This window comes from Alosa alosa, chromosome 7 (genome assembly GCF_017589495.1).
Source record: "Alosa alosa isolate M-15738 ecotype Scorff River chromosome 7, AALO_Geno_1.1, whole genome shotgun sequence".
Lineage (NCBI taxonomy): Eukaryota > Metazoa > Chordata > Actinopteri > Clupeiformes > Clupeidae > Alosa > Alosa alosa.
In genome coordinates, this window is record NC_063195.1 from 6062825 (window position 1) to 6087041 (window position 24217).

At 42.8% G+C, this 24217-nt stretch overlaps 1 protein-coding gene across 1 annotated transcript; it reads right to left on the reverse strand.

Moving 5' to 3' along the window:
• Positions 1-240: 240 nt before the first annotated feature.
• LOC125297708 (gastrula zinc finger protein XlCGF57.1-like) lies at positions 241-22386 on the reverse strand. The gene is made up of 5 exons (XM_048248160.1): positions 22209-22386; positions 21688-22004; positions 10342-10887; positions 1717-1763; positions 241-870 (listed from the first exon to the last, which is right to left on the reverse strand). The coding sequence occupies exons 2-5, from the start codon at positions 21899-21901 to the stop codon at positions 241-243; spliced, it is 1437 nt and encodes a 478-aa protein (XP_048104117.1). The 5' UTR covers positions 21902-22004; positions 22209-22386.
• Between the last annotated feature and the right edge of the window lie 1831 nt (positions 22387-24217).

Genomic DNA, 24217 nt, shown 5'->3' on the forward strand with positions numbered 1-24217 from the left:
TCCTATTGCTTCTAACAGTGGGCTAAATCTGCCTCATAATAAAATAGGCTCATAGGGACATTTTCTTATAATTCCAGAAGAAACCAATACAGCACAGCAATGGGCTCGTTTTTTTATTTAAGCAAGTGTGAGTGGTCTATAGCCTACCCAGGGGTGTTTTCTTTTTTTTTTAATTGTGTGTGTGTGTGGGGGTGGGGGTGGTGGTTAGAGGATCAAAGTAAGGTCAGGGGGGGCGTTTGCTCAAAAAAGGTTGAGAACCACTGCTCTAGTGTGTATTAGCATGTGGGTTTTAAGATGTGCAATTTGTGAAAACGCTTTTCCACACTGGACACATACATGGGGTTTCTCTCCAGTGTGTACTAGCATATGGGTTTTAAGATATGGAATTAGTGCAAAACCTTTTCCACACTGGGCACATATGTGAGGCTTCTCTCCAGTGTGCGTCATCATATGGATATTAAGATTTGATCTCTTTGAAAAGGTTCTTCCACATTGGTCACATTTATGAGGCTTTTCTCCAGTTTGCGTCATCATATGGATATTAAGATTTGATCGGTGTGAAAATGTTCTCCCACATTGGTCACATTTATGAGGCTTTTCTCCAGAGTGTGTGAGCATGTGCAGTCTAAGATCTGTGGATGTTGTAAACGCTTTTCCACATTGGTCACATTTATAAGGCTCCTCACCAGTGTGTATTAGCATGTGGGTTTTAAGACGCCAAGTACAGGAATACGATTTTTCACACTGGATGCATTTATGACGCTTCTTTCCTGTGTGAGTTAAAATGTGGGTTTTAAGAGTTGAAACTTTTGAGAATGCTTTTCCACACTGGGCACATTCATGTCGCCTTTTGCTACCATGGTTATAAAGCTTTTCCACAATGACCAGAAGGGTTAGAGGCACACAGTGCCGGCCCGAGCCTTTTGGGGGCCCTAAGCAGAATTTGATTTGGGGGCCCCCTCCCACAACGCGGAGTCACCTGTGCTTGGCGATAATTGACAACTTCACACTATAATGTCATATTATAAATTAATACAGTGAGGTTATGTATTAATACAGTGACTGATTATGAACTACTGTCCCCCTGGACACAGACTAAGGTAGGCTCATTCAGTAATCCATCCTTGCTCACATGCCAAAAATGTTTTGGGGCTCCGCTCTAGACTTCTGGCCTCATGTGCTTGGTAAACCAATGTATTAGTTGTTATTTACACCAACCCTGTCACCTTTTAATCTTAGAGGGTACTAAAATCACAGATTTATTTGAAACATTCATATTCAAAGTGAAGCACTAAGGGTGGTTTACTGAAGTTGAATTGACAAATAACAAAATACAACAGCATTTGTATTTGTTGTAAACAAGTACATCCGTTTAATGACCTGTTTTTTCAACAGATTTGCAGAACAAATCCGCAAATGTGCATTAAATGAGCAATCTTCAACTACAAAATAAAAACAAAATAGACAAACATTAATAATCAAAAATAAAATGTCCCAAAAAAATAGATACTTATTCCTACTTCGTTCCTGGCTTTCAGGTATCTGCAACTCTGCAGTGGATGAACCTGCAATGATTAAATAAATACATAAATAAATAAAACAAAAACTATGTTAAATGTGTCATGTCATATTAACAGGCTATGTAACCATTTGGCATCAAGAAAACCTCACCTTCTGTGTCATATCAGCCATGGAGGCAGACACTTGATGAGGTAGAGTTAGGTAGTTGTAGAGATGTGCTCCAAAGTACTTCAACAGTGTCTCTGAAAAAAAATATATATTGCATAAGTGCATAGTTGATCGAGCAGAATGAGTTTATTTTGCTATCATTACTTACACTCATCAACAAGCAATTCCACATGTAACAATTCATATTCTGTTGGCATAATCAAAAGTATACTTAATTGCAGTGGTGAACGTTTAACATGGTGATCTACTGCAGCCTAAATATTAGGGTAGCACCGCTACATCACTTGCCACTATCTTAAATCAAATGTAAGTTTATTTCCATCACAGAAGTCTCCCCACCCAACATGGTATATTTTCTCAAACACTACCATCTCTCTCCAAAGATCTTAGAGCAGAGCGCACGTACTGTTCCATCTTTGCCTATGAAGATGGAACGTTACCGATGCCCAGAGTCGCGCTAGTCAGTGGGTTGGGACTGGGAGCCTGGGCTTAGCCTGCTGTTGCTATCAGACTTACCACTATGTCACATATTATAGAACAGTAATAAACTATCAACACTTTCAGGTGCGAAATCAGAAACAATCCCTCTGTGGTAAATTTGCCTTCAGCTACGTTTTCATGTAGCTACTGTAGTGCTAATGTCCACTTCAGTCAGCTAGCTAACTTTAATTTACAACATAAGCCCACCTATGGCTAGGGTACATGCTTGATTGAACATCCAAAACAATCCCAATATCCTTGACATCTGAAATACACCTAGATAAATATATATTAATGGGAGACATTTCTCTGTTGATGGCGAGGATTTAGCTCTGGTGATGGCTTATATTAGATCATGACAGCTAGCTAGCTACCTCAAGCACAAAACATACTGTAAATAATCAAAGTCAAAGTCAAAGTCAGCTTTATTGTCAATTTCTTCACATGTTCCAGACATACAAAGAGATCGAAATTACGTTTCTCACTATCCCACGGTGAAGACAAGACATATTTGACCAATTTTAAGTCCACAGACAAACATAACATTCAAGTAAACAAAAAAAGTAAGTAAATAAGTAAATAAGAGGGCACATATAATAATAATGAAAAAATAAGAGCAGCAAATTTTTGTTGAAATTGTGCATAGACAGTCAATAAAATACTAGTGCAAATACTGTAAAATACTATAAAATACTGTTTGACCTAAGTAATAAAGAAAGTGGCATAGTGGTGCAAGTTATGTAAGAGCAGCAGAAGTGTTGTGTTTTCAGGACAACAACACCAAGTTGTAAAGTGTACAAGTGTGCAAGTGTTCAAGTGTGCAGGTGGAGTAGTGCAGGCTGGCCATTGTGGGTCCAATGTCCAGGATGTTATGTAGCTGAGGGTGGAGGGGGGGAGAGGAGGGAGAGAGTTCAGCATCCTTACAGCTTGGTGTATGAAGCTGTTAGTGAGTCTGGTAAAAAGGGGGCGCGAGGCTTCTGTACCTCTTCCCAGAGGGCAGTAGATCAAACAGATTGTGAGGGGGGTGACTTGCATCACTCACAATTTTGGTAAGCCTTCTGCGGGTGAGGTGGGTGGTGTAAATGTCCTTCAGGGAGGGGAGTGAAGCACCAATGATCCTTCCAGCTGTGTTCACTATGCGCTGCAGGGCTTTGAGTGTGTGCGCGCTTGTGTGTGTGTGTGTGTGCGTGTGTGTGTGTGTGTGTGTGCGCGCGTGAGTGTTTTGTGTGTGTGTGTGTGTGTGTGTGTGTGTGTGCGCGTGAGTGTTTGTGTGTGTGCTTGTGTGTGTGTGTGTGTGTGCGCCTTGTGTGTGTGTGTGTGCGCGCGCGTGAGTGTGTGTGTGTGTGTGTGCGTGAGTGTGTGTGTGTGTGTGTGTGTGTGGTGTGTGTGTTTGTGTGTGTGTGTGTGTGTGTGTGTGTGTGTGTGTGTGTGCGCGTGAGTGTGTGTGTGTGTGTGTGTGTGAGTGTGTGTGTGTGTGTGTGTGCGCGCGTGAGTGTTTGTGTCTCCCGCTCCCTCTTTGTGTCATATTATGTGTCAGTTCCGATGTGTTTTGATTGGGGGGAGGTGTACGCATATAGCATAGCATACTATAGTCTATATGTTTTTATTTCGGCCTATGCGAGTGTTTGTCTAGTTTTTTTTCAATAATTTGATAATGGATAATTGCTGTTTTTTTTGTTTTTTGTCAGTGTGTTGGAAGTTCTGAAGTTAATAAACATTGCCCTGGTGTACACACCGCATTGTTTATTTTTTTTTAGTCAGAGCTATGTACGCAGTTTTTTTGTTGTTGGTCCGTAACCTCAAATCCCCGTTTTGAGTCGCCGGATCCACCCCGCCTTTGCGCTCCGGCACCTCCCACTTTACAAATTAAGCACTGGCAACGTCCCAGTAAGACCAAGCTGCATGAAGTCAGTCAGAGAGGCAACAGCCCAAGATGCCCAGCTTACCGCACTCAGGAACATCGCAAGATCAGGTTGGCCCGACGAAAGGAGGAAGTGTCCACTCAACATCTAAGAATATTGGAACCACAGGGACGAAATCGCTGATGTGGACGGCATACTGTTTAAAGGTGAGACAATCATCATCCCTCACACCCTCAGAGCTGATATGATCATCCGTATATATATGTTGAGGGTTGAGTGGCGCATGTAGATGCAGCGACTCCTTGCTTCTCCTGAACGTGCAGTGTTTTTTTGTTGTTAAAATGTGTTTTTCGGAATGTTTATCGCATGAAACTTCGCCGGAACGCATGTACAGCCGACAGCAACTGTTGCAGATCACGGGAGGAAAAACAACAGTATCGATGTTTTGGACATAAAAACAGAGACGCTGGCTGAACTGGGAATACTTAGCCTGCCTACCACAACATCGGACCCGTCTGCTTCACCTGGCGGCGTCACATAAGCGGTGTGCCAGGACAAGGAAGAGAGGCAAAGCGAGCTGGCGTCCGGAACAAGGCTAGCAGCCAACCCAACTTCGCCAAGCAATACCATCCATATTCCTGGCAAGCGTAAGATCACTGGACAATAAGATGGGCGACATTAGGTTGCTAAGATCAGCAAACAAGACAGTGAGTAACTGCTGCATGACTGTTATCACTGAATCATGGCTCAACGATAACATCCCCGACTCTGCTATACACCTGGAGCAGCTAACGTGCTATCGAGCTGACCGAGCCCTAGCAGACAAAAGACGTGGTGGAGGAGTTTGTGTCTACACACATGATGCTTGGTGCCGAGACGCTACGGTAGTACACAGACACTGCTCTCCACTGGCGGAGTTTATGATAATTAAGTGCCGACCCTTCTACCTCCCCAGGGAATTCACCGCGATTCTGCTGGTCGCGGTGTACATCCCCCCCCAGCAACAAAAACAGTGACAGGAGCATGGCACTGAATGAGCTGTATCGGGCCGTCAGTGAACAACAAAGTGAACACCCGGATGCCTTCACAATCATCGCTGGAGACTTCAATCACGCCAATCTCAAAACTGTACTACCCAAATTTCACCAACATGTAAACTTCCCAACAAGAGGACAAAACACCCTGGACCTTGTTTACACCCCACAGAAAGAAGCCTACAAAGCCAAACCCCTCCCCACATCGGGCAATCAGACCACATTAGCATCCTGCTGCTGCCCGATACAGACAAAGAGCAAAAAGTCACCAAACCGGTTCTGAAGGAGGTGAGAATGTGGCCGGAGGGGGCCGTCTCACAACTTCAGGACTGCTTTGAAACAACAGACTGGGATATCTTCAAAACAGCTGCCACCCACAACAACCACATTGACATTGAGGAATACACAGACACTGTGACCTCCTACATCACCAAATGCATCGATGATGTTACAGAAATAAAACACATCACCACTCGGGCCAACCAGAAGCCATGGCTGACAGGAGGCGATCCACAGACTGCTGAGGGCCAGAGACAAAGCCTTCAGAGCTGGAGATGTAGCTGGCCTAAGAACAGCGAGGGGCTAACCTGTCCCAGGGCATCAGGAAGGCAAAAAAAGGATTACACAGACAAAATAACAACACACTTCAAAGACAGCAGAGATGCACAGAGCCTATGGCAGGGCATACAGGCCATCACTGACTACAAGCCTGCGCCACGGAGCTGTGAGAACAACACCTCTCTGCTAAATGACCTGAACAGTTTTTTCGCCCGTTTTGAAGCACAAAATGACACTCACCCACAGAAAACCCCACCTCCCCCCCACGACCAACCCCTGTACCTGTCCTCTGCCAGAGTGAAGAGGACACTAGCCACCATTAACCCGCATAAAGCAGCAGGCCCAGACAACATACCAGGGCCAGTGTTGAAGGACTGTGCAGAAGAGCTGAAGGATGTTTTACAGACATTTTCAACACCTCTCTGGAGCAAGCAGTCATCCCATCACTTTTCAAAACTGCCACCATCATACCCGTGCCAAAGAAATCATCACCATCATGCTTCAATGACTACCGTCCTGTAGCACTCCGCCCATAATCATGAAGTGCTTGAGCGGCTAGTCATGTCACACATCAAAGCCATCCTACCCCCACCCTGGACCCCTTCCAGTTTGCATACCGAGCCAAGCGATCCACGGAGGATGCAATCTGCTCTGCCCTCCATCCAGCCCTCACCCACTTAGACAATAAAGACTCATATGTGAGAATGCTGTTCATAGACTTCAGTTCAGCATTCAATACCATAATACCACAACAACTCATCAGCAAACTGGACAAGCTAGGATTCAGTACCCCCCTCTGCAACTGGCTGCTGGACTTCCTGTTGCAGAGACCACAAGCAGTGCGTGTCGGGGACAACACCTTCAAGCACTCTGACCCTGAGCACGGGGGCCCCTCAAGGGTGTGTGCTCAGCCCCCTGCTCTTCACACTGCTAACACATGACTGTACAACCACTCACAGCTCCAACCATCTGGTGAAGTTTGCGGATGACACAACACTGGTGGGCCTCATCACTAAGGGCGATGAGGCTAACTACAGAGAAGAAGTAGACCTGCTGGCTAAATGGTGCAAAGACAACAACCTCCTGCTAAATGTCAGCAAGACCAAGGAGATTGTTGTCAACTTTCAGAGAGGCCACAAACAACTGCCACCACTGTCCATCGACGGAGATGCTGTGGAGAGAGTGAGCAGCACAAAATTTCTGGGGGTACACATCAGCGACGACCTCTCCTGGACCACCAACACAGCATCACTGGCGAAGAAAGCCCAGCAGCGCCTCTACTTCTTGCGCAAATTGAAGAAGGCAAGTGCCACGACTCCTGTCATGACTACATTCTACAGAGGGACCATTGAGAGCATCGTCTCCAGCAGCATCACAGTGTGGGGCGGAAGCTGCACAGATCAGAACAGGAAGACCCTCCAGCGCACTGTTAACACAGCTAAGAGGATCATTGGAGCACCACTCCCCTCCCTGCAGGACATTTACACCACCCGCCTCACCCTTAAAGCACTAATGATTGTCAAGGATACAACCCACCCTGCACACAAACTGTTCAGCCTCCTGCCCTCTGGAAAGCGGTACAGGAGCCTCCGCTCCCGCACCACCAGACTGGCAAGTAGCTTCATCCACCAAGCAATCAGGATGCTGAACACTCTACCCACTCTCCCATCACTGACAGCCCCCCCCCCACCAGCCTGCCAGGAACCAGGGGAAACTAGGATCCTGTCTACCCTAACCCCCCCCCCCCAACACGCCCTGTGGAACTGCACTGTGACTGACAAAGCAGCCCTAACGTGTTGCTGCTTCACATCAAGCCTGATATACTTGAAATTACTGCATACTGCATATCAATGTAAAATATACAGGTCACACAAGCACAAGTTTAAACTTCATGTAACTGTTAAGACTATATAAATATACAACACAACTACCTTTATTTTTTTTTTTATATATATATGTCCTATATTTCTATTTTGATACATACATGTTCTATATTTCAGTCTTGCACTTTAATTTAATGTTTATTGTCTATGGCTATGTCTATAGTATGTCTATGTCTGTATTTAAAGCATGTCTATGTCTGCATGGGAAAGTAAGAAACGAAATTTCAATTCTTTGTATGACCAGTGCATGTAAAGAAATTGACAATAAAAGCCGACTTGACTTGATACACACCGGGCATATGGGCACAGAGAAAAGCAGGAGTCGTGCTCGTGACATCCTCTTCTGGCCCGGCATAGGGAAAACAAATAGAAGCATCTGTGGCAAGGTGTGATATATGCCAGGAACGACGCAGCTCCGACGCCAAAGAGCCACTCCTATCGCACAGATACCAGAAAGACCAAGGCAGATTGTGGGAACTAACCTGTTCACATGGAATTCGCAAGACTCCATCATCATTGTAGACTACTACAGCAGGTACGTTGAGATGGAGAAACTCACCAGCTGCACCCCGTCTGCAGTCATCGCAAAGTACAACACTGTGGTTAGACCAATCAAAGTTTGCCATTCTTTTTGGAAATCATCTAGGCTAAAGAGGAGAGGGCCTATCCAAGTATCCAACCTATCCAACTTGTTTTAGTGCTCAGTTCAAAACCCAACATCTATGACGGTGTGGAGGAGCATTATGGGCATCTTGCACATTTGGCAAAGCACAATCAATTCTGAATGATGTATACAGGTTTTGAGCAACATATACTGCCATCCAGGCAATGTCTTTTCTGCACCAGATTGTATGGTAGAGCCAATCAGGAAGCAGGGCGGGAGTTTCATAGATGTGACATAGCGTAGAAGCGGCTGTGAGACTGTTATCAGCGTCATGGGTTGGTTTCGATGTGAGTGGTTGAAGTAGCACGTCAATAGATGACGGACAAGTGGCTTATCCAATCTTATACAAGGATTTTTTAATAAGGCCCAGCCTTCTGAAGCACCACTCCAATGGATCGATCCCAGATGGATGAGTGGAGCTAGGCGGCACGAATTAATGCCATGCCCACAGACATGGCGTTTCGGACTGATGGCTTAGGCCGAAACGCGTCTGTGGGCATGGCATTAATAAATAAATCAAACATTCTTTAGAACACAGCTGATCAACCGTCTGCTTTCACTTTTGAATGAAGTTCCAATCCTTGCGTAGTGATATGATTGAATTGACTTAGAAGCACAAAGTCCATTTTCCTTGACAGCGGTCTGTTATACTTAGCAACGGTCTGTTATTCAGAATTAGCAGACCGCCGAACGTTGGGAAGGCCCATTCAAGTGAATGGAGCATTCTGCAGCACTATGAAGAGCCGTGTAATAAGTAAAGAGAAAATACTTGGGAGTACGTTTTTTCTACTCCAAGTTGTCACTTTATAAATCCCACCTGAAATTGTTGTGAGATTTGAAGTTGAGCGCGCCTGTTCTCACTACCCCTACCTGTAATACCTTCTTAAGCCTCCCTTTTGCCAATAAAACAGCTTGTAAATTCTCCTGTAACATCCTATAAAGTCGGAGAATACAAAGCAAGGGATAAGATTAAGATTAAAGTCCTTACAAAATCTCCCCAGATTGTCCAGATTCCTAGGTCCACATTGTCCTCTTGTGACTCACCCCACGGTGTTTCTTTAACGGTTTTTCTATGAAGTTTAGATCAGAGGACTGAGATGGCAAGAAAGTCATGAAGTACTTCTGAAAGTTCACAGACTGATTAACTTAAATACATTTAAATTAAATATGAAAATGCTTTTGTTATGTTTTTGTATGTAAGATTTTTTCTAGGGGTGCCAATAATTGTGAGCAACATGTTTTCGTTAAAAATATTTATTTCTTCATGAGATTTTCCTTTTTCTTAGAATAAACTTGCTTCCCTTCAAGGGTGAATTTTTCCTTATTGTTTTCATTGTGAGAGTACAATGAATCATCAAAAGATATTTTTTTTTATACATGTTTTTAGTCAACTTTACCAAATGTAATTCTGGAGGGTACTGTATGGGTTTTCTCTCTAGTGTGTATACGCATGTGACGTTTCAGGTGTGTGGCTGTTGTAAATGCTTTTCCACACTGGGAACATTTATAACGCTTCTCTCTAGTGTGTATTAGCATGTGGGTTTTAAGATGTGAACTTTGTGGAAACGCTTTTCCACACTGGACACATTTATAAGGCTTCTCACCAGTGTGTTTTAGCATGTGGGTTATAAGATGTGCAATTTGTGAAAACGCTTTTCCACACTGGACACAGACATGGGGTTTCTCTCCAGTGTGTAATAACATATGGGTTTTGAGATGATGAATTAGTGCAAAACCTTTTCCACACTGGGCACATATGTGAGGCTTCTCTCCAGTGTGCGTCTTCATATGGATATTAAGATTTGATCTCTTTGAAAACGTTCTTCCACATTGGTCACATTTATGAGGCTTCTCTCCAGTGTGAGTCGTCATATGGATATTAAGATTTGATCTGAGTGAAAAACTTTTTCCACATTGGTCACATTTATGAGGCTTTTCTCCAGAGTGTGTGATCACGTGCAGTCTAAGATTTCTGGATGATGTAAAAGCTTTTCCACATTGGGCACATTTATAAGGCTCCTCACCAGTGTGTTTTAGCATGTGGGTTTTAAGATGTGTAATTTGTGAAAACGCTTTTCCACACTGGACACATACATGGGGTTTCTCTCTAGTGTGTACTAAGATATGGGATTTGAGATATGGAATTAGTGCAAAACCTTTTCCACAATTACCACATATGTGAGGCTTCTCTCCAGTGTGCGTCTTCATATGGGAATTAAGACTTGATCTCTTTGAAAAACTTCTTCCACATTGGTCACATTTATGAGGCTTTTCTCCAGAGTGTGTGAGCATGTGCAGTCTAAGATTTCTGGATGATGTAAAAGCTTTTCCACATTGGTCACATTTATAAGGCTTCTCACCAGTGTGTTTTAGCATGTGGGTTTTAAGACACCAAACGCGTGAATAAGATTTTCCACACTGGATGCATTGATGAGGCTTCTGTCCCGTGTGTGTTAAAATATGGGTTTTAAGAGTTGAATCCTTTAAGAATGCTTTCCCACACTGGCCACATTCATGTCGCCTTTTGCTACCAGTGTTCTGATTTTTTTTATTCACACTAACAGAGTGTGTTTGCTGGTGTTTCTTGAGTTCTCTCAGGGTCGTGAAACTCTTCCTGCAGACCATGCATTGGTGCAGCCTTCCTTTGAGTTGCAGGTTGAGTTCATCGTTCTGTCCCTGGATCTTCTGTTGCGCTGCATCTGGGTGTTCAGACACACCTGGAAGAGATACAATATGGATTTAGAATGGCATATGCTCTAGGGCTGCACGATATTAGGAAAACATGCGATAACATAATTGAGTACTGCGATAACGATATAACTAGCGATATTTAAATATTTAAAGGAACCATATGTAAAATTGTGGCCAAAACTGGTACTGCAATCACTTTCAAATTACTGTAGAGCGGTGTATCCCCTCCCCCTCCAAGGTTGCCAACCCGGATGCCAAAACACTACAGACTATGTGATTAGTAGATAGGTAGAGGGTGGCGCATCAGGCCAAAACACAACATGACAAAACACAACATCAACATCAGTTGAGGGCTGCAACTTCACTTTTTAAATGCCAATATCCTGGCTGGACTACTGTTGTCAGTGATATAATTATTTGAAATGAACATGATTTCTTAATATCTTGTGAAATATCAGGGCCATTTTATGATTAATTGAAATACATTTCTTACATATGGTTCCTTTAATGTTTTTCTCTATTCTACTTGCTGCTAGCATAGACTGTAGGGTTGGGGGTAAATGTATACATGAATTTCTATGCAACGTCACGAAAACATGCCTGCACAACTAAGAGGCAGAACGCACCATAGAACAGCATAGAGCAGTGCTCTCCTTGAAAAGAAAGTTTTTATGCTGAAAACTGCACCAATTCGAAATCACGATGGTTAGAGAATGTTCAATATCCCTAACGAATGCATGTCTTCGCCAAAAATGACAAAATACGATGTTATATTAAAGGGACACCAGGCAAGCCTGATGCTTTTTCTCTATGAAACTCCCCCTCGCTCAGTCTGAAGCTCTTTTCCTTTTCTTTGCGTCTTCCGTCAAGGGTTTTAAGCTGCTTCTTCGCCCGGCTCTGCCATTATACACATGTTTGCAACAATCTCTAGCGTTTAGTTAGCCTGCCTCTGTGCTGTAAACTGATCCTGCTTCGGGTCGGGCGGGTAGGATACACCGAACTTGCAAGTGGGATATTCTTCCTACAGGCAGTAGGGCGGGAGAGAGCCTTCATTAAGCCCGTAATGAGTCATTTAACCATATACCGACTTACAAAGATGATTTATTAACACGAAAACGTTGCCTGGTGTCCTTTTAATAATGCAAATGAACGGCAAACTCTGAAATATAGCCTGAAATGAGATGTTATTATCATTGAGACAACAGGGGTATACAAAAAATTACGACTATTTAGGTTAAGTTTATAACGTTGTGGACGGCCACCAAGCGTCTTCTGCCCCATGGCTGCGCGCGCATCTAATCGTGTTGGTAAACGGGAAACCAGAAATAAATGTATAATTTTCTACATAAAAAATATTAAATATTATGTAGCCTGGGCTATATATGGCCTGATGAAAGTGGACAGCTAAGAGACCTACTGACTAGGCTATCGAAGTTGTGTGGAAGATCTGCTCCAAGAAAATCCTCCTAAAAGACGGATAGACAGCCAATCTGAACACTTATGCACCAACCAGCGGAATATTCCACATTGCCAGCCTTCGCTGGGCCTAGCAAAAAAGCTACTTAACCTATATCGCGGCGGTCACTCATCTAAAATCTTAAGTAGCTCAGCCTGTAACCTCATACGCTGTGCATCCCACGTTATTAGGCTACCGGCATGCCGACTACGAGGGCAGCAGCGGGAAGTGAAAGTAAGGGGCTGCGATCACACAGTCCAACGAAATAGGTTAAACAACTTTTACAAATAACGAATCCTGATTAGCTCTCTGCTGCTGTCTGGGGCTTTTGCTAAATGCAAATCATGAAATACAAGCCTTACAGTGAAGGACAGATATATTCTGATCCTATAACGATAACGAAAGAAATTGTTTATTTTAACACGGTGGAGGAGGACTCATTTGGCGTTGTTTTTGTAACACGTCATCCTTCATAAAACCAAAATATTTCGCGATAACGATAGATTTTAGATATATCGTGCAGCCCTAATATGCTCTACACCTAGTGATTCAATTATCTGGTACACACTGTGAAAACTGCGTATCTAAAAAAATCTAGTTAGTATTGTTTTCAGTATAAAGAGACTTAACTTTCTCATGAAATCATTTGACTTAAAATGAGTCAAACTTCAGACATTTCATCATGAACATAAGGAAATTTGTCTGCCAGCACATTGAGCAAATTAGTCTTGACAGGGCTCCTCAAAACTCTCTTATTAAATTATGTCAAAATGATCTTACGAGAGAGTGCTAAGTAAGTCTATTTATACTATTTTTTTTTTTTTTAAAAAAACACTAACTGCTCAGTGACTGAGAAATAGAGATCTACCGTAAATCCTCAAATTGGCTGGGATTCTATTCATAGCCGGAAGCGTGGTCGATTCGGACAAATAAGGGCTGGTCCCAAAAATACAAGCCGGAAATAAAAGAGCTCTTCTTAATATTTTATATTGTTGGTTGGTTTAATATTGTTGCCAATAAAAAGTCATTGTCCTACACCATAGGTATCCAACACGTCGCTCTCAAGGATTTTATTCATAGCCGGGCCTCGGATTATAGCCGGCTGGCGTTTACTTGGATATGTGCAGCAAACAAGTGACTCTCTTACTCTTACTAGGTCTGTCACTTTTGTGAAAAAATCCTGTTCGATTTTTGAGACATAAGTGTTCATTGAATCGATTGTAAAATCGATTTTTCATGTCTAAAGACGTTTCCATTTTCAACGCCAAATATCCACAAAAAAATAACAGGCATTAGGACGAATGTAAAGAGGGCGCTTGTAGATGCAAGCCAGCAATATTTCAGATGATTTATTGGCGTGAAGTTTCGTGCACAATGACAAACAGGAGTGCAACATTCTCGAAAAACAATAAGCAGAGTATACTGCCATTACATTAGTGACAAACATTACTGCAGGCTTCAACGTAGCTGTGTTTACGATTAGACATGTCGATTGCACAGTTTGCATAGCCTACCGCTTTGTTCTTCATAGGTTGATATACCAAAAATCCGAAGTACTTCCACATCGAACTCCTCAAGTTATTAGGGCCTATCACTAGTCCAGTACAAATTCAGTGGATTTAGGGACTGTTCGTTATTTATTTAAGGGGCTACCGGAGGAGTTTTGGGAGCATTAGTCAAAAAAGACGTGATCCTCCCTCACCAGCAAGAATTTTTTCTATGACCCTCCAAAGTGATTGAGAAAAAACTCCCCTTCAATTTATTGATGCCTTGGGTCAATGGGTCAATTTGGGAGCTTGCATGCTTCCACTCTTTCCTTAAAATGCCTTCGTTTGCACAATTTCATAAATAATCAACGGGACCGAAACATAGCCTACCTGTCAACTTTTTCACATACTGTATTTTAACTTTTTTCCCCATCTTAGGAGGAGCTGCAGGGCCGTTGCAAGGGGGTGCGAGGCCCTGTGCAAACGTGACAGGTGCGAGGCCCTTTTCACTTACTTGCATGAAATCATGCGATAGCCTACTTTACATGTAGCCTACTGACGGTGCATTTTAACAGTAGGCTAAAGGCTACACCAGCTTGTCTTTAAGAGGGGAAATTGTATAGCTTATAACATTAGCTGAGTCATTTGGTTATAAGCCGTTTATCACAGGCTACATCACAAAACCAAACTAGTGTAACAAAGGCGAACACTTTAACAGGGGGAATTAATTGGGCATGAATAATTGTGCTGAACGCTACTTGTCAATGAGCAGAAACACACACGACATTCAAACTATTGATAAGATGTGCACTATGGAAACTGGTCTGTAGGCTAACATTGGACAAATAAATGACATTGACTCGCCATATCCTGACTCAGACCGCAAACTCAGCAATGAAATCATAGGCCAGCTTGCAGGTAGCCTACTTTTCTTTCTTAAATTTGACTTGTCTTATGCAAATCTTTCTTTTTTATTTTCCACCCTGAACATGGGCAAAATGCCCCATTGACATCAATATGTTTTATATAGAGTCACCACACTGCCACCTGTGGTTGTATAGAGTAACCTGTGGTAGCTCTATACAAAACATATTGATGTCAATGGTGCATTTTGCCCATGTTCAGGGTGGAAAGTGAAAAAGAAAGATTTGCATAAGTCAAATTGGTGTTTTAAAAAAGAAAAGATCGTGGAGAATAAAGAAAACAATATGAAATAAATCTTTGTATATTCCCACAAGGTGTTTGGGTGCTCTGAAAATGAGAACCAAAATGATTTTTTAGACTTGTAAAGTCTGGTCTTCAGACCCTGAAGGAATTTATTTTCTGTTCATTGTTTTTTGTGAGAGTGTTTCTACTTATCTCAGTAAGGAAAATAAATCAAGAGCCTATGTTGAGTACAAATATGTCTTCTGAAGGCTTAAACAGAGCCCAGCCAAAAACTCCAATAAAATTTGTATCAACTTTGAGGGACAGCTATGGCCATGCAGGATTATCCAGACCAAACGTGACGATTTTGCTACATACTATTCATATTTATGTACCAGCATGCAAAATGTGAGCCTCCTACATGGTTTAGTTCTTGCGCTGTGGGCTTGTGAACTTTGACAAAAAAAAGAGACCGAACAAAAACGACACCCCCCTCCCCCTGTAAAACTGGCTGTATCTTAGAAAGTATTGATCTTACATAAGAGTAATTTTACAGTGTGTCTCCTGGGTAACATAGGTACACCTGGTAATTTTTTTTAGAATTTTTTGAGACCTAAGTGCATGGGCCCTGGTTGAATTGACGTGGAATGACCCCTCTAGTTTTCGTAGGAAACAGTCAAAATAAATATGTTATGTACTCACTAAGAGTTACAGAGGCTAGAATATAGTTTTTTCTTTCTGCCGGATTACAAGCATCTCTAAACCGACATTTCAGCCCTCTAGGTCTCTTGATATCCCTTAGAAACACAACTGAGCCCTAGCACCAGGTCTTGTGAAGTTGTGCGCAAAAGTAGATCAATATAGAATGAAAATATGAGTGCTTTAGACTATTATTTGCCAAAGTATGCCCATGCGTTTTGTAAAATGCCTATGGATACCCCCCATAGGACTTTTTGTTATCCAAAATGCATACTGACAATCAAATGCTTACTGCACATGAACCCCTTTGTGTAGAAGCATAATCCTGGTCTTAAATGAAAGGTAACACTGAGGTTTCATGCTTGTATTTGGATTATACTTCAGGGGTTCTGGTATGGAATGTCTACACTAAATATGGAATGATTACAAAAATGTCTCTATTTTTGCATTTACTTTGTTGGTTCAATGAGTGTGTATAAGATAGACTATACATCTGTACAACTAATATTGGATAACACAACATGAAGATTCCATTTCTATGGATTCTTGTGAATATTTCAGTACCCAATATGTTGCATCTACTTATTGTGCTACAGCTACACTGCAGCCAGAAGTCAGGGTAGCACCAAAAGCGGAAGGGGGGGGGCATTTTGGATCAAATTTAATTGAGACATAAAGTCAAAGTCAAAGTCAGCTTTATTGTCAATTTCTTCACATGTTCCAGACATACAAAGAGATCGAAATTACGTTTCTCACTATCCCACGGTGAAGACAAGACATATTTTACCAATTTTAAGTCCACCGACAAACATAACATTCAAGTAAACAAAAAAGTAAGTAAATAAGTAAATAAGAGGGCACATATAATAATGAAAAAATAAGAGCAGCAAAATTTTGTTGAAATTGTGCATAGACAGTCAATAAAATACTAGTGCAAAGTCAGGCCAATAAGAGGCTTGGGTAGTTCTGTTTGACCTAAGTAATAAAGAAAGTGGCATAGTGGTGCAAGTTATGTAAGAGCAGCAGAAGTGTTGTGTTTTCAGGACAACAACACCAAGTTGTAAAGTGTACAAGTGTGCAAGTGTTCAAGTGTGCAAGTGGAGTAGTGCAGGCGGCCATTGTGGGTCCAATGTCCAGGATGTTATGTAGCTGAGGGTGGAGGGGGGGAGAGGAGGGAGAGAGTTCAGCATCCTTACAGCTTGGTGTATGAAGCTGTTGGTGAGTCTGGTAGTCTTGGGAGGCGCAGGCTTCTGTACCTCTTCCCAGAGGGCAGTAGATCAAACAGATTGTGAGCGGGGTGACTTGCATCACTCACAATTTTGGTCGCCTTGCGGGTGAGGTGGGTGGTGTAAATGTCCTTCAGGGAGGGGAGTGAAGCACCAATGATCCTTCCAGCTGTGTTCACTATGCGCTGCAGGGCTTTCCTGTTGTATTCAGTGCAGCTTCCGCCCCACACAGCGATACAGCTGGAGAGGATGCTCTCAATGGTGCCTCGGTAGAATGTGGTCATGATGGCTGGTGGAGCACTTGCTCGCCTGAGTTTCCGCAGGAAGTACAGGCGGCGCTGAGCTCTCTTCACCAGTGATGCATTGTTGGTGGTCCAGGAGAGGTCTTCACTGATGTGCACCCCCAGGAATTTGGTGCTGCTCGCTCTCTCCACCACAGCACCGTCGATGGTCAGTGGCAGGTGTTGGGTGTGACCTCCGGAAGTCAACAACAATCTCTTTGGTCTTGCTGACGCTCAGCAGGAGGTTGTTGTTCCTGCACCCGTGGTCAGATGGTCGACCTCCAACCTGTATTGAGTCTTAAGCCCTTGGTGATGAGACCCACCAGAGTTGTGTCGCCAGCAAATTTCACTATGTGATTGTTGCTGTAGGTTGCAGTGCAGTCATCGTCCAGCAGGGTGAAGAGCAGCGGACTGAGCACGCAGCCTGGGGGGGCCCCTGTGCTCAGTGTGATGCTGCTTGAGGTATTGTTGCCAACACATTACTACTTGGGGCCTCTGACAGAGGAAGTCCAGTAGCCAGTTGCAGAGGTAGGTACTGAGTCCCAGTTTGTCAAGTTTGCAGATGAGTTGTTGTGGTATTATGGTGTTGAATGCAGAACTGAAGTCTATAAACAGCAATCTCACATATGAGTCTTTTTTTCCAGGTGGGTGAGGGCTGGGTGGAGGGCAGAGCAGATTGCATCCTCTGTAGACCGCTTGGCTCGGTATGCAAACTGGAAGGGGTCCAGGGTGGGGGGGAGAATGGCTTTGATATGTGACATGACAAGCCGCTCAAAGCACTTCATGATGATGGGTGTCAGTGCCACAGGGCGGTAGTCATTGAAGCAGGATGGAGCAGTTTTCTTCGGCACAGGTATGATGGTGGCAGCTTTGAAACATGATGGGACGATGGCTTGCTTCAGGGAAGTGTTAAAGATGTCTGTGAAGACATCCTTAAGCCCCCGCGCAGTCCTTCAGCCGCCGACCTGGGATGTTGTCTGGACCTGTTGCCTTACGGGTGTTGATAGCAGCAAGTGTCCTCTTCACGCTGTCGGCAGAGAGGCACAGGGGCTGCTCATGTAGAGGGGGATGGGTCTTCTGTGGGCAGGTGCTGTTTTGTGCTTCAAAGCGAGCAAAGAAGCGGTTCAGGTTGTTGAGCAGAGGGATGTTGCTCTCACAGCTCTGTGGCGCGGGCTTGTAGTCCGTGAGGGCCTGAATGCCCTGCCATAGGCTTTGTGAGTTCCTGCTGTCTTTGAAGTGGGTGGTTATCTTGTGAGTGTATTCCTTTTTGCTTCCTTGATGCCCACGGGACAGGTTGGCTCGCTGTTTTCATGCCAGCTTCATCCCCAGCTCTGTAGGCTTTGTCTCTGGCCCTCAGCAGCCTGAGGACATCCCCTGTCAGCCATGGCTTCCAGTTAGCCCAGTGATGATGTCTTTTGTGTGGGTCACATCATCGATGCACTTGGTGATGTAAGAGGTTACAGTGTCTGTATACTCCTCTATGTCTGTCCGGTTGTTGTAAGTGGCTGCCTACTTAAACATTTCCCAGTCTGTTGTGTCAAAGCAGTCTTGAAGAGCATCGGAGGCTCCCTCAGGCCACACTTTTACCTGCTTACTTAACCGGTTTGTTCGCTTTTACCCTTTGTCTGTATGCGGGCATTAGCATAACAGTGATATGGTCTGAAAGTCCAATGTGGGGAGGGGGTGGCTTTGTATGCTCCTTTGTGTGTAGTGTAGACCAGGTCCAGGATGTTATCTCCTCTTGTTGGAAAATCAACATGCTGGTGTAGCTTTGGAAGTACAGTTTTTAGATCAGCATGGTTAAAATCTCCAGTGAAGATGGTGAAACCGTCTGGGTGTGCCGCCTGTTGTTCACTGACAGCCTGGTACAGTTCACTAAGAGCAGCGTTCTTATCGCTGTTGTTGTTGGTAGGCGGGATGTATACTGCGACTAGCAGAATCGCAGTAATTTCCCTTGGCAGGTAAAAAAAGGACGGCACTTTATGATAATAAACTCTGCCAGTGGTGAGCAGTGTTTGCATACTACTACAGTGTCCGGCACCATTCGTCACGGATGTAAACACAGATTCCTCCTCCTCGTGATTTACCTCCCTTTACAATGGCCCTGTCTGCTCGATAGCATGCTAGCTGCTCCAGTTGTACAGCAGAGTCCGAATGTTGTCATTTAACCAAGTCTCAGTGAAGACGCGAGCACACAGCAGTTACTTACTGTCCGGTTCGTTGATCTCAGCAGTCGATGTGATCCATTTTGTTGTCCAGTGATCGTACATTTGCCAGGAGAATGGATGGTATGGCTGGGCGAAGTTGGGCTGGCCGCTAGCCTGGCCGGACGCCTCCTCGCTTGCCCCTCTTCTGCTTCCTCGCACACCGCTTCCGGACGCTTTCTTTCGGGAGGAGTAGCAGGCGGAGTCCGGTGTTGTTGCAGGCGGAGTAGTCCGAGTTCCTTTAGCGCCTCTGTTGCAAAGTCCAGAACGCTGCAAAACTTGCTTTTGCAGATGTCAATTAAAACTGCCTGCTGTACTTGTAGTACGACGTAGTAAGACAAGACTAACACGTAAAACTTTTAGGACAAACACTTTTAAAGCGAACAAAACACCGTGACGGTTGGGACAGAGAGAGGTCGCTATGCGTGTATGGCGCCGCCATCTTGGTTTATTATTGGTTATTATTAATAAGATTAATCTGAGAATGTAAAGCACTATACAGATTGTACATGAAAAAAGTTGTCATTTTTGGATTCCCAAGAGTCAAAGCTTTGAAATGGTGTATAACATTACTATGCTACATAGCAATATGGTGCATACAATTGATTTAGAATGTTGGGGGGAGGTGGGGGAGGGGGGTAACCGTTCCGCCGGCGGGACACTGAAAGTTATTTAAGTGCAGTAGCCCATCTCCTTTGGAATTATTATGAGGTCCAGTGCGTAGGCTATGTTTTCGGACGTGCTCAAAAAGAAAAAAAACTTGCTAGATTTCTATATTTTTATAGATGGTTATGAGGAGCAATGAGAGAGAAATTTGATCATTGATCGTTGTTTTGGGACGTTAAGCCTTTTCTATTGGCGTCCGTGAATGAGTGAGTGAGATTGAAGAAACATGCCGTCATGTCAGCTAGAAAGTTCATAGGCCTAATATGATTTCATGCTAAATTTTTTAAAGGTGCTTAGTGATTATGAGGAACAATATGAGAGAAATTGGGTGATCACTGATCGTTGTTTTAGGACATTAAGCTATGTTAAGCTTTTTGCTTAGGATATAGGCGTTAATGAAGAATACACGCTTATTGTCATCTTTGGCCAGGTCCGAGGTCAATCAGACGCGAGGCCATGGCCCTGGCCCAAATTTGGCTGTTTTCATGAATACAAAAGTTGGGTGACCCTCCCTCCTAGACTAAAAAAAAGTTGGGTGACCCTCCCTCCAACAAAGAATAAAAAGACATGACCCCTATTTTCCTCCGGTCGTCCATAAATACCGAATCCCTTATAGACAATATTTTTAAAAAATCTTCTCAATAAAGAAACTCAGCAAGCCCAATTAAAAACAAAAATGCTTTGACAATATGATAATGATAACAACCAAATTTAATGCATGGACATGACCTTATGATCCATATATAAGTGGGGGGGGGAAATCTGATGAATTTGTCTCACATACTTTTTGAATGAGAAGCCCTCAAAGGTGATGTCTATTCACATAATTAATTTATAACCATTTTCAGAGCTTTGCAGAGGGGAAATTACACAAGATACGTCTGATCTGAGACGTTTTTTTTAATTCAACAGGAAAATGTTCTTCTATTCACATAGTTTCACTAATGTGTGTGAAATGCCAAAAGAGCCAATAATGTTGGAAGTTGAACAAAAAGGATTGTTCACCACAATGCTTAAAATGACTTGAAGTTTCAAAGGGCTATAGTTTTTCAACGATTAGTGATGCAGATATACTATTTAAGATCTATGCATAGATTTGGCCTACAAACACCTGTGAATTTTTTCGGAGAGGGTCACCTGCCACATTTTGCTGAAATTGGGTGATTTCACACAGAATGACCCAAAAATAAATTAAATCCCAAACCGAAAATCTTCTGCTTTTGATAGTCTAACGGTATGCCGGATACAGGAAGTGTTGAACAGTGTTGGCTCACATTAAGAGTAGTCTTTTACTTTATTTCTAAGAATAAAATTCTACAGCAGAAGCCTAATAAAAAATAATGGCCTGCCTCGAAGCCTGCCCCAAATAAAAGGCCTGTGCTTTGCGCAGCCTAAGTAAATGAAGCCATAATTTGAGGATTTTACGGTGTGAAGGGAAAAGAGCAGGAATTTTCCTTTAACAGCATAGCCTACTAATTGGTTGTGGTCTTTAAACCCAAGACTGCCTTTTACTAATGAGCTGATATTGAGAAATGAAACTTTGATTCAGGTTACACAACAACAATCTTTCCTGTGGTTGCTATGGTCATCATTAATATACTGTTTTTATAAACATGGTTACAAGGGATTCACATCCAGAAGGAGGATCTGAAAGGACTTACTTCCCAGCAGATAATCGTGTTCTTGTTTATCATCTTCAATCTTCACTTCAATCTCCGCGGTTGTCTGTTGTGTTTCATTGTAAGTAACCTTGGACTCTGTGACGTCTGTTTCAGTTTTACAGTGAAGCTCTGCAAAGGGCTTTTCATCTTCATCTGGACATGAAATCATATGACCATATTCATCCTCTTTTATATCTTCTTCTTTCACCATCATGCTCAGTTGGTCAAGCTGCCGCGTGTCAGTAACGTTACAGCCAGAACTAAACTAAAGTCCGAGATCCATGTTCCCAACGGACCAGGATCCCATCCAAAGTTTTCTATAGTCAGAACACCACAAAAACAAAAGGTTTCCATTAAAGATCATGTTTCGCTTTACATAAAATACACGAAAACAACATTACCTGCTTCGTATTGCTTATGGCTACTTGGCTTAGGCTACTTGAATCAATCACTTTGACTAACAACAACTGTTATTGGGTCTAACAATGTCGCCAAGTTAGTTAGACATTAAACGAGCCTACCTAAAGCAAGTCCGCTGCTCCAAACACGGAGGTAGGTGATCTGATTTTATGTTGAATAAGATGTGAAACCGTGTTTATCTTCACAAAACTGAGCATTCTTGAACCCTTAGCACTTAGATGTGAGAACACTTAGATATCAGAAAATATCTGTGGCTTATGGAACTTTCTGCCTCGTGCACCGTGGTTGGCAAATATTGGCAGACAACTATGCAATACTACCACCACCTGGAATGGAGTGTTACTGCAGGCATTTTGATTAGGATCTTTTTCGGTTTGGATGAATGAATGGATGGATGCTGTTATTTGTCTTGATGAAAATCGTTTCATGAACGTGACCAATCTGGGGTTAGTGAACACACGTCACAAGATCTCTCTCTGTCTCTCTGTGTGCAAGGGTTTCGCTAGATGATACTGTTTCTCAGAGCTATCAAATAAATTATTTAATTCATGTTTTTAGAGAAGCCTAATTTCAACACAAGTAAGCAAATATTCATATTATTTTTAATTATCTATTTGATTGTCCAAAGCATTTAAATTTGCAAACTAGAAATAATTCATCATAGATAAATCCTTAATACCTTAAACCAACTATAAAATAGTTAATTCCAATAAGTCTTACAGTTATACCCCTAGAAAATATTGATTGAATGTTGAATCTTCTCTTCACCAATATATTTTTGTGTATGAGAAGGATACTGACAACACAATCGGCACATTTCCATGTGCCTGATCTGATGCATGGTGTTAAATGGCAACTGGCTGCGTTGATGACATGTCATCAGATTATGCTTTGACAGATGTGGCCGCTTGCAGATTTGTCACTTTCTAATGAAAATTGGAGACTAATAAATAAAAATATGTGTGGCAAGTGGGAGGTTAGCTCTATATTGTAACCAGGCCGACTACGCCATCTGAGGCCCTGCCCCTCAGAATATTCAATCAATTGGACTATTTAATGTTACGTGAAGCTCAACCAGGCAACACAGGTTTGTAGTCACAGAAAACCAGAGGCGTGGTTCCAAAAATAAACTCTCTCTTTATTTACATTCATTAAAAACGTACATGGAGTTGGTTCTCTCCAGACAGTCAGAACTTCTGCTACTAAGGCACCGACTTAAATGGACTACAAGGCCTGGTCACACACACATTCTTGAACCAACATCGCTAACAACACTTATATATCAGAAAATATATGTGGCTTGTGAAACTGTCTGCCTCGTGCACCGTGGTTGGCAAATATTGGCAGACAACTATGCAATACTTCCACCTCCCGGAATAGAACTTAAATGGCCTACAAGGCCTGGACACACTTGTATACACACACACACGCACACACAGACCAGGATGTGCTCAGTAGACTAATGGCTGAGGAAAGATGGGAAGAGCCAGGAACAGGAACTAGTTAGCAGATCTCTGTTCTCTCTGGAAAACATGGGTGGTTAAGAAAGCAGAGAGAGTATCGTACCAACCTAATAATGTACTCAGTAATGAATTGGTTATCATGCAGTCAGGTCAGCGGTACTATGTACCAATACGTAAAACTAACCGCTATGCCAACTCATTCATTCCCTATAAGACTGTTAAATGAACATCATATAAGAATGCACATAACTACAACAATACTGGTTCTTGCACGCAGACAGGTGATGTATGACTGCTGTAGTACTTACTTATCTATTTGTTTATTTATTATTCTTAACATTGGATACATTTTATATAGTGTATGCTAATGCACTTTTTCACTTTTAACTCTTTCATGGATGGGTAGGCTGTAAACCGAATTGCCCCTCGTTCCAGAGCGCCCAGTTTCGCTGACTGCAGGAGGGGATTGTTGTCAGTGTACACAATGAACTTGTTGCCAGGAGATACTTGCAGGAGGGGATTGTTGTCAGTGTACACAATGAACTTGTTGCCAGGAGATACTTGCCATTTTTTTCCGTGATTGCCCACTTGACTACAAGGAGTTTGAGTTTCATAATTTGACATGTTCCTCTCACTTGGCCGCAAGC